Source organism: Dinoponera quadriceps, unplaced genomic scaffold, assembly GCF_001313825.1.
Source record: "Dinoponera quadriceps isolate SergipeBrazil2010 unplaced genomic scaffold, ASM131382v1 scaffold4444, whole genome shotgun sequence".
Classification (NCBI taxonomy): Eukaryota; Metazoa; Arthropoda; class Insecta; order Hymenoptera; family Formicidae; genus Dinoponera; species Dinoponera quadriceps.
Window position 1 is genome coordinate 618,821 of NW_014558991.1, and position 14,803 is coordinate 633,623.

General features: G+C 42.1%; 3 protein-coding genes across 7 annotated transcripts; 2 read left to right on the forward strand and 1 right to left on the reverse strand.

The window, feature by feature from the left end:
* Positions 1–318: 318 nt before the first annotated feature.
* LOC106750022 (mediator of RNA polymerase II transcription subunit 18) lies at positions 319–1,963 on the forward strand. Its single transcript, XM_014630026.1, has 3 exons — positions 319–627; positions 717–959; positions 1,088–1,963. Exons 2-3 carry the CDS (start codon positions 754–756, stop codon positions 1,545–1,547), a joined length of 666 nt encoding a protein of 221 aa, XP_014485512.1. The 5' UTR covers positions 319–627; positions 717–753; the 3' UTR covers positions 1,548–1,963.
* An 81-nt stretch (positions 1,964–2,044) lies between these two features.
* Positions 2,045–10,257, forward strand: LOC106750073 (RNA-binding protein 1). Of its 5 annotated transcripts, XM_014630133.1 has the most exons (6): positions 2,045–2,150; positions 2,858–3,075; positions 3,216–3,308; positions 4,576–4,623; positions 8,785–8,871; positions 9,336–10,257. In XM_014630133.1, exons 2-6 carry the CDS (start codon positions 2,867–2,869, stop codon positions 9,337–9,339), a joined length of 441 nt encoding a protein of 146 aa, XP_014485619.1. In that variant the 5' UTR covers positions 2,045–2,150; positions 2,858–2,866; the 3' UTR covers positions 9,340–10,257. The 5 variants fall into 5 exon arrangements, with proteins under 5 accessions (XP_014485619.1, XP_014485618.1, XP_014485621.1 ...); XM_014630132.1 differs by lacking the exon at positions 2,045–2,150 and having other exon boundaries at positions 2,852–3,075; XM_014630135.1 differs by lacking the exons at positions 2,045–2,150; positions 4,576–4,623 and having other exon boundaries at positions 2,852–3,075.
* On the reverse strand, positions 10,225–14,791 carry LOC106750072 (SET and MYND domain-containing protein 4-like). Its single transcript, XM_014630131.1, has 7 exons — positions 14,122–14,791; positions 13,059–13,620; positions 12,639–12,949; positions 12,354–12,562; positions 11,780–11,904; positions 11,464–11,673; positions 10,225–11,313 (listed from the first exon to the last, which is right to left on the reverse strand). The coding sequence occupies exons 1-7, from the start codon at positions 14,429–14,431 to the stop codon at positions 10,992–10,994; spliced, it is 2,049 nt and encodes a 682-aa protein (XP_014485617.1). The 5' UTR covers positions 14,432–14,791; the 3' UTR covers positions 10,225–10,991.
* Positions 14,792–14,803: the final 12 nt, after the last annotated feature.

The following is a 14,803-nucleotide window of genomic DNA, read 5'->3' on the forward strand; positions in this document are numbered from 1 at the left end:
TATTCTGTACTAGTCTTTCTCAGTGCGGTTCAGTTCAGTTCAGTGCAGTTCCAGTGCAGTTTTAGTGGAGCGAAATAAAACAGACCTAATATAGCTAATATGGTTAAAAACTAGAGACTTTAAGCTTTAAAGTGCTTCTTGAACGATCTCGATAGCATCATTATTGCGAAAGTTACAGCCTGTTAAATTTCACCTATGTTTTACTACGATAAAAGCACGTATAATCAGCCCTTGAGTCATACTACTTGAGAAATAAAAGTACGTCCGATTCCATCGTTTAGTCATATCACGACCTCAGTTTCTCGTTAAATATTGTGGCGACTCGTAGCGGAGATTCTGGAACTAAATTACAAAAATAACGAGTCTAATAATTCCGTAAACCCGTTATTCTTGTAATGGGTACATTAGTAATGTAACGAGTCGTCATTATACTTAACGAGAAACTGAAGTAGTAAACCGAACATTCGCAGCACGTTGTAAACGATATATATTTGGCATTTACGTGTGCATACGTATGCGTATGAAGAAAAATTCATTTTCCTTGCATCGAAGAAAAACAATAACCTAAAGAAGCATGTAATAGCATTTCTAAAAAAAAGCAGCAGTCTGGGATAATAAAAGAAGAAGGTAAGAATAAATTATTTATAAATATATTTATAAATATTGATCGTTATTTTTAATAAAGTTTAAGTGTTTATCTGATTTACCTTGAACAGCTGCAAGTTTAGTACTTGTTGAAATCCAAGAACAATCATGACTACTTCCATCAACACTGCTATGGATAGTCTCAGCGCTGCACTTAAATCCAACATAATCCCCAATCAAGAGTATCTACTGCAGGGATCTGTGCTGGACAGTTGTGTAGAAGTACTATTACACAGATTGGGCGGTCTTTGTGATAATGTTGATATTGGGCATGAGCAATTCGATGATCACGAGATGTGTTTTAGTATTCGCAGGTACTGTTGTAGTTACTTAATTTAATTCCATTGATATATACTTGGGAGTCCAAGATTAGCTTTGAGTAATTTAAAACAATATTTGTATGTTTATCTGTTTTACCAGAAATTATATTCTATTCTTTCAGAGGTGCTCCACAGGAACAACCTTTGCTCCTGCGTGTTCGACGTGCATTGGATCAAAACCACGCAGACATGCCATGGCAATTACGTTATATTGGTCAACCAGAATTAGGTGACAAATCACGACCGACGATTGTTCGTAGCAGCATTGACATAGCCACCAGCAATACTGTAGTGGAATTCTTAACCGAGCTTGGTTGCAAATTGGACTTCGAGTACATAGCACGTGGTTATATGTTCCGCAAGGGTCGTATGAAAATTACTGTAACAAAGATTTTCAAAATGAACCAAGGCAAAATGGAAGGTGGCGGCATGGAGCCGATATCACAGAGTTACCTGGTGGAACTGAGTGTGCTGGCACCCAGTGGACAGGATGCTATCGCGGAAGACATGAGGATATTCGCGGAACAATTACGACCATTGGTACAGCTCGAAAAGATAGATTACAAGAGACTGGTTCATTAAACGTAGGATCTTAATTATGATGTAATAGGAAGTGTATGGGGCATCATAACCCTTCTAGGTAAAAGTATTGTTAAGTTACATGTATATCTGCCGAGAGAACTTCCCTATATATATATATATAATGATTATATAATTTTAACTAAAGTTAGTGTCTAAAACTCAATTCCCCAAAAATCGAGATTTGAATATTAAATTATGTATGAAAAAAGAGTAGCATTTAGGAATTTATAGATATTTTGCCTTCAACGATTTTCCTACATATGAAATTTGGAATAAGAAACTGACACTGTAGTTCACGCTCCGTATGAATTTTTTTCGCAATGCGCAAACGAATAAATATTTTTTCCTTTGCATCACGTATTTTTCAAAAATCTTATTCAAACTGCCCCTGTGGAAAGGTGCTTAATCGTCGGTAGTTTTAGTGTTAGTGTTAGACTTTTTTATATACTTAATTTGACTTCAATAGTAGTCAGATGGCGCAACATTCGAAAAGTAAGAAGGATCGGGAGCCATTTTGTGGCATTTAGTACGTGCACTTGGCAAGAAGGAGGTGTTTACGGAGGCAGCTTGTCCAGTTGTGCTCCAACAGTCAACCTTACGAAGGTAAGCGCTTGTGGAAGTTCATCCGACAAGATGATGTTCGAGTCAAAATCGAGTACTCGACTTCAGCGGGGATGATACGCGGGAAATAGATTTTTCCTGGAGTCAATTTCAGCGTCGGGCCAAAGAACGCCTCGTGTGCGTTTCTACGAGCCAAAATGGCGGGATTAGCGGCAGGCTACGAGGAGGGAGCTTGATCGCGTTAATAAGGATAAGATTTCGAACTTTACCGGAGTATCGATCTTCCAATTTTCACGAGATACTACATATGGGAGAAATAGAGGTACAAACGATGGAGATGAAAATACGGAGGAAAATAAATCAGACGCGGCGTGAAACATGGCGGATCTTTTCGAATAATTGATGAATTGGGCGTGATTATGCGGCTTTCGATTGATTGAGTGAAAGTCGGGCGAAATCTTGGTCTTTATGGTGCAATTATTATTTATACATATCGAAAGTTGTTGAGGAGATGAATCACGTATCGGTGTGATGTGTGTTAAGCCACAGTGGTTATTGACAAACCGCTCTCTGTTCACTCTAATTGCGTTAATGAGTCCACCACAATGGCGTTAGTAGTACGTTGCAAGTTATCACGCTTGTAACGATTGTATTCTCCACGATATTCGATTGTACATTTATATTAAAAGAAAATGACTTCATCTGATGTGTCTTACAAATTATTCAACTGTATTGTAATTTCCATGAAGAGCAAGAAGATGTCTCGTTACCGTGAGTGGGACTTGTCCTGTAAAGTATATGTGGGCAACCTGGGCAGCAGTGCCAGCAAACATGAGATCGAAAGTGCGTTCAGTAAATTTGGCCCACTAAGGAACGTATGGGTTGCCAGAAACCCACCCGGCTTCGCCTTCGTAGAGTTTGAAGATCCACGAGATGCTGAGGATGCAGTGAGGGGATTAGATGGAACGTAAGTTAAATAATTTTCTAAACTACCTTGTAATTTCCTTGTCTCTCTCTAAGGAAGGACGGCAAATATAGACGAATAATTCATGATAGGGAGGGATTACATTTTAGAACTATATGTATTAATTGTGACTTATTTTTCAGGCGCTGTTGTGGCACCAGAGTAAGAGTAGAGATGTCTTCTGGCAGAAGCCGGCGTGGTGGTGGCGGCCGTCGACCGGGTCCACGATATTCCAGGTAAGAGTGTTCTCTCAATACGTGTGAGTACGTATATTTCACAGCATAAAAAAACGTTAGAACTGCTACAGATGGCTAAGTACGTGTACATCCATCGTCAACGTAGGTATATATGTATATATATATATATATGTGTGTATATATATATATATACATATGATGGTGGACAGCCTCCTTCTTACCTAGCGTAAGAATGCAATTAATCTGGAAGAAATAATGCACGAAGATTTTTTTCAATGCAACTACTCTAGTATATTATCGTGAGACTCGATTAATCTCCACTTTCTTATGTTTCTATGTAGGATTGCTGAATATATATATATACATTATGTATATAGTTCATATATCTACACATATACACACACACATACACATTGGGTTTCTACGTATCTACCTTCTTCTTGGTCTTCACCATCTGGCTAATCCTTGCCTTCTATAAGTTTGCAATTCTAGATTAAGTCATTTGCATGATTAACGGTGAAAGTTGCTGGGGATTAGTCAAAGTGCGGCTAAGAGTCTATGCTGCTACATATCGAGTCACGAACAGGGACAGATATCTCGGAGAGATAGAAATCACTTCTGTTATGTTGAGGCAGAAGAAATATAAGAGATGCAAATTAAATTCAATATGTGACATACAAATGATAATTTACTTTTGATCATATATTTCAACAGAATAATTGCCATCATCTCTCTCTCTCTATTTTTCAAAATCTCTTTTAATCTTCTCACCTCATCGTAACGAAAGTCGAGGTAATGATTTTTCGGGTATCACTTAGCAATCCTCGTGTCTGTTTATCTCCTCCCCCTCTCCCTCTCTTTTCTCTTTTCTATTCTTTCTCACTTTCACACACTCACTATTTTCTTTATTTTCTCGTAACGTCTTCGTGTATACGCTTTCCGCAAACAATCAGGTCTACGTGCGATATATCTTTTTTTGTTTCTTTCCTGACAAATTTATAGGTCCACATCGCGCAGTCCTCGTAGGAAATCCCTGGGTCGTTTCCCAAGGTAAGGCTTCCCTGTTCCTCTTAATCCCGCTTTTTTTTTACGCAAAACATCCACTTAGTTTCTCTCTCTCTCTCTCTCTCTCTCTCTCTCTCTCTGCTATTCTGATCTTTTTGTCTTCCTACTCCCCTCTTTTCCTCAAAGATGACCAGAATTTTCAGGTGCGACTACTAAGCTAAATGAAAGCCAAATCAATGTGAGGCGATCTGACAAGCACTGGCAGACAAGACGTACATTGGTTTTTTTTAATCTTTTGTAGATCCTGGTCCAGAAGCCCGAAGCGATCATCGTTTAGCCGGTACTCGAGGTAATTGCTCGTTATTTATCCTTCTCCCTCCTCTCTTTTTCACATCACTATTACGTCCTCGCTTCACGAGAATTTTCAGGACCTACGGCCCTGGCCAAACGAGACCGGTGGCAGTGCAGTAGGTATACATACATATATATATATATTACATACTCCACGAGCTTGCATTCGTGTAGTATATTACACACATATATTGCACGCATTGTATACATATATCTATGTATCACGGGTAGTATGATAGTGATTTAGAGGCGTCTAGAGACGTCTGAAAGAACGGTGATGGAAAACTGCTGGACCCGCGAGAGATTGCCTTATCAAAAGGAAAAAATCCAAATTTGCGTACTCTTACGTGAACCGAAAGAAAAATGAAGTGGAAATACGAAGAGAATGGCGTGAAATTTACTTCGCATTTAGTTTACTTTCGAGATTTCGCCGATCGACTGATTCCATCGCCGTGTTCTTCGCCGTGTTCTTCGCCGTGCGGTTGAAATTCGCGATTAAGCAAACAAAAAGATGTGGCTGATCACGATCATGATTAATTGTGGACACTCGAGGAGCGGTATAAAAAGAGAGAGTAGGGCTTTCGATCGGCATGCGGGTTTTTGGAGGAGGGCAGGACTCTGCGAATGCATTCGCGCGCAATCGGTATATATACGACGACGAGGAGGGTAGAGAAATGACGCGGCAAAATGAAAAAAAGGGCGCGTCGAGTCGAGATTTCAGGCAAGCGTGAGGTCAGCGAGACAAACGCGATAACGATTCGTGAGCAAGATTCGTCCGGAGGCTCGCGGAAGTCGAAGACAAACGCGTGCTGTGTCGTTGTCGATTTGATAAACGCTCTAGAGTGAGAAGAAACCCTTTCGGTATTTGAAGTCGGAAGCGACGAGACGTAAAGTTCATGCGCACGTGACTCCTGCAATTATCGCAGCTATTTGTGGTACTTCTCTTCGCGGATTTCCGATACCGAAAAATATTACGGTGAACAGGTTGGATTAGGTGAACGATCGTGCTTCTGTCACTTCTCCTCGTGTACGCACCGTATAAGAAAAAAAAAATTAGAAAGTTCAAAGGTGTGCAAGTTAAAATTCTAATTCTAACGAATGATCGATATTGCTCGGTGCGTAGCGACGAGAATATTGGTGCACTGAAGCAAAATACATCCATCACATAGATCCGAGTCGATATCAGCACGAGGCACAAAGAGATCCTCTCTTTTTCTATCTCTCTCTTTCTCTCTCTCTCTCTCTCTCTCTCTCTCTCTCTCTCTCTCTCTCTCTCTCTCTCTCTATCTTTCTCTCTCTCTCTCTTTTTTTTTTACTTTTGTATTCGCATTCGAGTGGGCAGTCTAGGACAACGAGAATGCAAATCGATCGGGTACGGCGAAAAGCGAGAGGCGCGCGTCTACAATATGCAATTGTCACATCTCGTCCTCGGTTCCGCGATCTTTTTATCCGTTCGAAAAGAGAATAGAGGAAGAAAAAAAAAAGAAACGAAAGAGATATTCGCGCGGATCTAGTGGCCAGGAGCGTGATAACGTTGATGATTATATTGCTAAAACTGACGTTTGCAGATTCTACGTCTCCCCGCTACTACTACTACTGCTACTACTACTACTGCTACTACTACTACTACTCCAGCCACCGTGAAAAAAGCTAAATGTAAAATCATCTCGCAATCGTCGTCGCAATCGAAAAGCAAAAACTTCGAACAAAAAAATATGCCTGCCTGCCCACTAACTTCCCAACCAACCAAGTCACCATCAGTCACCACCAAGTCACCGGTAGGAAGCCGTCCGTACGTCCGTCACGTCACGTCACGTCACGTCAAAGTGATGATCGTCCTCAATATAAATGCGTTTTTATGCGCGTTGCGCGCATGAGACGCACACAGCACACTCAACGATGAAAATCAACCAACTATTCCGCCGCTCTGCGCTCTCTGCGGACCAGTGATCGAGAAAACTATTGCTCTTTCTCGCTGTCGTCCTCCCGCCCGNAAATACCGCCCGACCGACCGTCACTCTACTACGACTCTTCCTTTCGACCGACCAAACAGACCACCACTATTCTCTTTCACCACTATTTCACCACCACCACCAACCAACCAACCAACCACAACCAACCAACCAATCAATCAATCAACCAACCGACCAACCGACCACCACCACCGCCACAGCCGCCGGCTGCGACTCTTCGAGATCAGCTTTAATCCGGGGGACGGCGACGGCGCATACGTCGAGTTTTCGTCGAAAATGAGTACTCCGAAAAGTCCTCCGTCGTCGTGAAAGAAAAAACCACCAACCCGCTGCCATCTGTATCTGAACGAACCGCGATGCATACATGTAATGAGGCCGAGCAAAGTAATAATTATCCACTCAGTAATCGTTCTACTTGGCGCGTCCATTCGGCTGCAAACGACTCTCGACCGTTCGTCCACAGAGACCGACGTTTCTACTATTGCTACCGCTACTACTGCCACTACTACTGCTACTGCTACTCGTCGACCATCACTTAAAATGTGTTAGACGTGTGTGCATTAGCCACGTCGAGACCACTGCGCGCGAGAGACCGCCGAAAAATCTCCTCCGATCGACCTCCGAACGAGCGAAAGCAAAATGATCACCACCTACACACCATCCCACCACCACCCAACCAACCACCACTACATGTTCACAATTGTCTGGTATTACACAGATTTTCAAAGATTTTTTATCTCTATTTAATCTATCTTTCTATCTCTCTTTTTTGTAATTTCTTTTCCTTTTCCTTTTTTTTTTTTTTAATTTGTTTTGGATTTGTTGTGTTGTTTCCTCGGCGAGGAGTGCCGTCCGATCCGGTGAAGATGATCGTAGCGCACTTTTGTATCAAGGCTGGACAAAGAAAGAAAATTTCGCAATTGCCCATAATGGGATCCGCTTTAGATGATACGATTCATCGGATCGAAGAACTCTCGGCCGAGGATACACGTAATAAATATAAATTGATATATCTACAGATATATCGAGGCATATCGATGTATTTATAGATGTAACATTTACTTTTTTTTTTTTTTTTTAATTGCAATTTTACTAAAGTTATAATCCTACTTTCTTTAATTGGTTTCGCATTTAGTATGGTGAGCCGTCATTTTGTATTAATTCATTATTAATCGTATCTAACTGATTTTTATATCACCCTCTAGGCAAATTAGGACTTAGATAATCCTAATTCTATTGCAGTTGCCTTGCGATGGTTTTTCATATCTGTGTTCTATCGCGTTGTTCCGCTCTGTCTCGTACAGAATTGGCGCGACACTGTTATTTTGGTAGAACATCTGCAATTATTTTCTAATCATGACGATAAACGAGCGGTTTCTCTATAAGAAAATGAGAAATGAAATTATTTAATGTAAATTAATATTAACTGCTATTTAAAATACTAGTTTATCAATAGTTAATATTTTTGCAATGTAATTGCATTTAGAGCGTTAGTTAATTAACCCTTTGCACTCGAGGGCTCCGGAGCGGAGCCATTTAAAATTTGTCTTCAAACTCGAGAGCTCCGCTATGGAGACAATGCAAATAACTCATAACGTAAGGACAATAAGTCCGCTATGGAGACAATGCAAATAACTCATAACGTAAGGACAATAAGTTCATAACGTAAGGACAAAGACAAATCGTAAAAACTATTGTGTATAGGATATTCCGCTCTTGCTATTTGCATTTGAGTTTGAAGAATTTGAAGGCAAATTTTAAATGGTTCCGCTCCGGAGCCCTCGAGTGCAAAGGGTTAAGATATAATTTCTTTGAAATAGAGAATTACTAAAAAGATATTATTGCGGTAATTATTAAATTTGTAATAAATAAATTAATCCTTAAATTTTGTAACATTAAATTAATTAAAATTAACGCAACTCTCGTCAAAATTTATCGCATTCTGTAGAATCGCCTGTTTCTCGTCATAATATTTATTTTGTTGTGATAAAAATATTGATTAATAATTTAAAATACACTATATCAAGGTTTAAAAAATAGTATTAATAGTTAAAATAGTATGTTACGTGTTTATTTGAAATAATTGGAGTAGTTCGTGAGATTCGCGACGGGGCGGAGATACGCAGCTCTAATAATCTCGCTTTCGTGCTCAAACGAGAGATATCAAAGGATCTTTAATCTTTTAGGTCAAGATCACGCAGTCCTCGCAGGAGATCGATGACCCGCAGCCGTAGCCGAGATCGTCGCTCACGTTCGGACTCCCGTGACAGACGGTATTAAAATAACGACAATTAAAAGAAAAAAAAAACTGAAAAAGATTATAAAAATAAACGATAAAAAAAGAAAGCAATTCTATTTTTTTTTGCTATTTGTAAAAAAGAAAAAGAGAAAAAAGAAAAACGAGAAATTCCTAAGTACAATATATGTTAAGAAGAAACCAGTTCGAGAAAAAAAAAACAATGCTCGCAAGCGCTTCCGAGGACGAAAGCTTTTACAAATTGGCGTAATCGTAGAATAAGTTAATCGGATAGACGAAAAGAGAGAAAAATGAAGGAGTTGTGTATATTGGGCTAACGAAAAATTCTAAATTTCGTACATTTCAATTTCGAAATTCGTCGCGCAGGGAGCAGCGTCCTCTCTCGCGATAAGAGCGGCAAACAGTGAAAAAGATAAGATAAAATGCATTTAAGTAGGATACTCCCTTCTTTCTAAGCGTATATTCTTTATCTAATTCCAGTTAGGTGCTAAAAGTGTTCGAGAGACAATGGACCGACTTAATCGTCCGGACGGAAGATAAAAGAACGATATAAAGCGAAAGACAATTTTGTATGTACATAAATATCAATCGTTAGCCATACGCGTTACACGTTACATGCACTCGCACACGTACATCATGCACGTTTGCCGATTATGAGTGGACAACCATTTGCAAAAAAGAAAACGGGAGGAAAGCAAAAGCTATTTCGACGAACTTTGTGGATTTTATGTAATTCAATGTTAGGCTATATTTGTCTTGTAAGTTTTACATATTATTACATATAACATATTATTATTACACATAATACATGCATATACAACACATGCAAGATGTGTGACCCACCGGAAATTCCTTAGGCCTCGAAGCGTTTACGATGCCACTTATAAAGCCTTTGACGGTACGGTGATATATGTATGCATGTATGCATGCAATATCATGTACGCAATATCGTGCATGCTGTTAAATGCTTCGGAGCGTCTAGCGGATCACATCCACAATTGATTCGATTAATGTTGTCTGCCCCGCAGATCTCCTGAGATCTATTCTTTTTTGCTGAACTAGTCTACACTTGTAGAATTTAAAAAGATAGCCGTATTCAATGGAAACTTTGTATAAGAAAGAGGAGAACTCTAGTGGAAGCGAGTGCATCCAGTTCAGTGATAAAGGACAGACCTATTAATCCTTATCGGTCGTAAATCACCTCTCACGTGACAACAATACTTCGTCGCTACGGTCGTACGTCACGTAGGAGGTGACAAGTTCGCATATTTATCGAAACCAGCTAGTGAGAATCACGCATAAAAAGCTATAGCGTCCGATAAGGGTAAATAAAGAGAGACCTCACTATACCAGTTATTTCGTTTGTCTGTTTTTTTTTTCGCATTTTTAGAAAAAAAAAAAAGAAAAGGGTAGGGACCGAGTCATAGCACTAGCTACGTAAGTCAAAAATGCGTTTCCGTGAAAAAAATATTGCTGCGCAGAGTATGTTTGTTGAACAAGAGATATCTGATCGTTCAGGCGTAAGCGTACCGGACAACATTAACGCATTCTACACACGATTCTACACAAGCGCTCAATTGATTGCTCGCTTTTATACTTCACACGTCTACACACACACACACACATGCATACACACACTGGCAATGCGTGCGTCAAGATAAATGATTAGGCTAAGGGATATGCGTTTTATGTAAGTCCAGCAACCAATATACCAGGTATCGTTCACTTTCCCTTGAACTAAACATTTAAATATCGAGTTACTATTATCAGATGTGCAGAACTGAAGCAACCAAAATTTTCGTTAAATGCGTAATATTGTCAATGATTATTTTGTATGGATTAAGACACGACAAATAAATTGTAAACGATAACTAGACCGCCGAATTTCCTCTATGTCGCGATTTCGTAAATACTAGTGTAAAGCACTGAGTAAGCTTTCTGGCGTTCTTCATTGTACACTCGAGACGTTACCAGTGAAAAACTGATTTTATTTATGAAGAGAACCAGCGATAAAATACGACAACGGAAAGGTGCATCCAAAAAGAGCACGATTGTAAATCGATTTAATTTTTTTTAGAGAAGTTTTAGAAATTTCGGAAACTGATTACTCAGGGAATATCTGGGATTCGGCTGTAATTAAATAAATGCCTTGTTGCCTAAAGCAAGAACGCAGAGTCTGACTCCTTGCTGGCAGATATGATAATCTCTGATAGGTAACGCTAACGTTTCGTCCAACAGCTTCAAAATCTCCAAGTAGGCTTTCAGTGCCTGCTCATTGCGGCTCTCCTCAAGATTCGTCGACGCCACCTTGAAGAGCGCGTCCGTGTCCTGCAGGGCTTTCAGGCCTTTCAAGATATTCGTGTTCTTACCGCACTTCGTACATCTGATTACGAATTCGTTCGCGTCGCTCCTAATCGGCAAGACGTTGCCGCAGGATGGTCCGGTCTCGCATTTAAACCTGGAGAAGAGATCGGTTTGCGTTAGAGAAGGTTCATATCAGGTATCATTGATCTCATTCATACAATAACATATTAATGTCTATCGCATTCCCCGTAATCGATTTTTTAAACATGTTGAATACATACGTGAATAATGTGTTGATCAATACCTGAATATTGTCGGATCCAGTTCCTCCAGAAGCGGCCAATGACCCGTGCACGCCTCGCAGTTGCAGTCGAACCAATATTGAACTCTCAATCGTCTCTTTCGCTCATTCTCGGGCGTGGTTGTGAAGATGGGACCGTAATTCTCCGAAATCTCTTCGCCGGCGCTGATCGTACGAACAGCACGAATCACCATGGTGATGCCGATGAAGTACCTGACGATTCGAAAAAGGCGGTTAGCATTCTTTTTTTTATTTAAAATTTCCTCCGATACAAGTATTTAATCGATTGATTGATAATTAGATAACGATTATACCTTACCTCACGACACCAGGATTACACGAGTGATTCAACATCGCCACTGTGGGGTAAACACCACCGCCTATGAACATACTCTTGGCCTTGGCGAGTGTCGTCTCCCCTTTCGGTCTCACCAGTTCCGAAATCTGGAAGACAAGCGGTACAATCAATAAATTACAAGCGATCTTGTTGGAAATTTCCAGGGGCTCGATTCTTGAATCATTCGTAAATATTCGTATACGTAACTTGCGAGTGATATCCAATTGAAGATTCATATATAATCATTTTTATCCCGGGATAGTTTGTGAAGATTCATATAGGAATTCACATGGATTCTTACGTAGAACCTGGGTATTTGGCGCAAATCCTCAGGGATTGCAGCCGTGGGATTCCATATGGATTTCCTATATGAATTTCCCTCATTTTTTTTTCAACGGGGAAAATCCCAATTGCAGTACAACAGCAATGCTTGCCAGCGCCGTCAATCATAATCACAAATCCCGATCGTGGGATTTCACATTAGAGGAAAGATAATCAAGACATTGGAATCACGAGAATTCAGAGTGCAACGTCCCTATTTATTTTTCCGCGTTACCTCGTGCGAATTAAATTGCAATAATTGCAAATTGTGCAGCAGCAGGCCGGCGATGAACAACTCCTCGTCGGATAATCTGCTCGTCGGCGAATCGGCGGATTTCACATGTTCCGGCAAGTAATCGCTGCTTCTCAGCAGCCTGAACAGCCAGGCCGCCATGTAAGCCCTGTGGAAGATATCCTCGGGCAGCCTTTTGTCCTCGTGGGTGACTGTTCATGTGTGTCAAGTATAGAAAAACTTCGATATCGTATCGATTTTTGTACTTTCGATCACATTCACACTTACCTAGATTATAAAACGTCGCATAGTCGTCCCCCAGATACGGGTTCTCGGGGGAGATTCTAAACGCGGCACCCCCCAGCCGTCCTTTCAGTTTCACGACTTCGTCGAAGGATCGCTGCGTGACCGCCTTCAACGCGAGAAAACACGTGACCGAAGCCTTCGAATTCCACAGGACCGGCAACAGCCTGCACTCTCTCGGATGCACCTGGGCGTCAGCGTCTCTGCAACGACGGCTGCAGTACGCGACGCAGGTGCAACAAATCGCCGGGATCGGCACGAATATCCTCGCGAAGCAGCGGTGGCAGTGTGTCAACCTGCAGGACCGTACGTCGTGTGTTCAGTCTATTACCCCTCTTCGCGCTCGTTTTACGTATAAAGCGACGTGCGTAAGTCGCCGGAAAGAGAAAAATCAACCACAACAACCTGTTCTCCGCCAACAGGGAGGCACAGTGCGGCCGCTCCACGATTACGATCTCGCCGGGTGATACTTCCCTGGTCGCCACGGCGTGCCTTCCCACGTCCCCGCCGTCGTCTATGATCGCCACCGCTTTGCTGCAAGCCGGATACGAAGGGTTTCTATTCTTCTCGGGAATGAACACGCTGTGGCTCTCCCCTTCAACCTTCCGCGCACTCGGCTTCTGCCTGCTGTTCATTCGCTGGACGTTTCTTGCCCTCGCAGTCTCGTTCAGCTGCTTGCCCTTCTCCATCACCGCGAGTATTATCCTGATGTCCGCCTCGAGCTTCTGTTTGCGCTCCAAAGATACCTTGGCGTCGTCGAGGGCTCCGAGGGAGCGCCTGAAGGCCTCCACCGCCTCGTCATGCTTATTCAGGCCCAGCAGACACCGAGCACGTCGCTCTTCGAGCTTGTAGAAGAGGTCCTTTGGGTAACCGAGACGCGACGCCTCCTCGATGTCTTCCAATGCGTGCTCGTGACGCTCCAGGTGGTACAGCGCGGCCGAGCGGTTCGCCAGGATGACGCTTAGTTCTAAAGGTCCACAATTACGTGCTTTAGGGCTGGCAACCCTATGTCCGAAATTTTATCGTCGTGAAACCATATAACTCGCCTCTGATAGGGGATCGATCTATTTAACTAAGACCTTTGCATGATACTAAAGGCTATGGGATGATAATTGGCTATTGGATTGGTCTTGATGCTTCAACCGGGAATAACGGAGATGACAAAGGTGATAGATGAACTGAGGAAGCATCGAAGAAAGTCTTTTTATATAAGATGCTCGGCATCAGAAGAGAGAGACCACGAAGAAGGTGACTGGATGCAGTTGACACAGACCTGATGAACATGGCAGTTATTGTCTGGAGGAATACAGTTGATGATGCGGTAGATGAAGTAGGATAATGCTAGATATTTTGATCTGTCCAGGACTACGATGAAATGGCAAGGAAACAATAATAAGATAAAAGTATTGATTTTCACATTGTGCGGCCAATATTTTAGCGTTCTACCTTCCCACGGTACGATCTCTACCTGTCGATGGCGCGAAGAGGGCCGCGTTCGAGTACGTCTCCAAGGCCTTCGCGAATTCGCCCCGGCCGAAGAATTTGTTCCCGACGTTCTTCAGTTCAGCGGCAGCATCGTTGTCCTTGGTCATCGGTTTCTCCACCTCAAGGGACAATTGATGGGCTTCGGGGTAGCTTAAGAGGAAAGCCACCCTTTGGCCATCCAGCTCGAGAGCGGCGAATTTCTTGAAGTCCGATTGGCGAATAGCCGTTCGCACCGCCAGCAGGTTCGAGCGGAAAAATCCGCCGATTTCCGCCTCCGATTCGTCCGCCGACATCTTTCCGATATCAAGTTAACTTATGATGTCTCCGTGTTGTCGCGATTCGGACTCATCTCTTCAACGGGATAAACGATTGTTAATTTCAGGACACGATCGAGTGCGAAGGCGTTGTTCGACGGCCGACGACGCCTCGAAATGTACTGGCTGGCGATGCGTCTCGCTTTAACGAGAACCACGCGAGACTAATTTCGGCGTGCGCTATTTTGAGATCGTCGATTTTAGTGTGTGTGTATGTGTGTGTGTGTGTATGTGGGTGGATGGGTGTGGAATCACGATGGAAGTTCGTTGTAATGCTCGCTGTAGAGTGACAATTGTAAAAATTTGCCGGCGCCTGAAATTGACTGAAACTGGCGCAAAAGAGGGATTGGG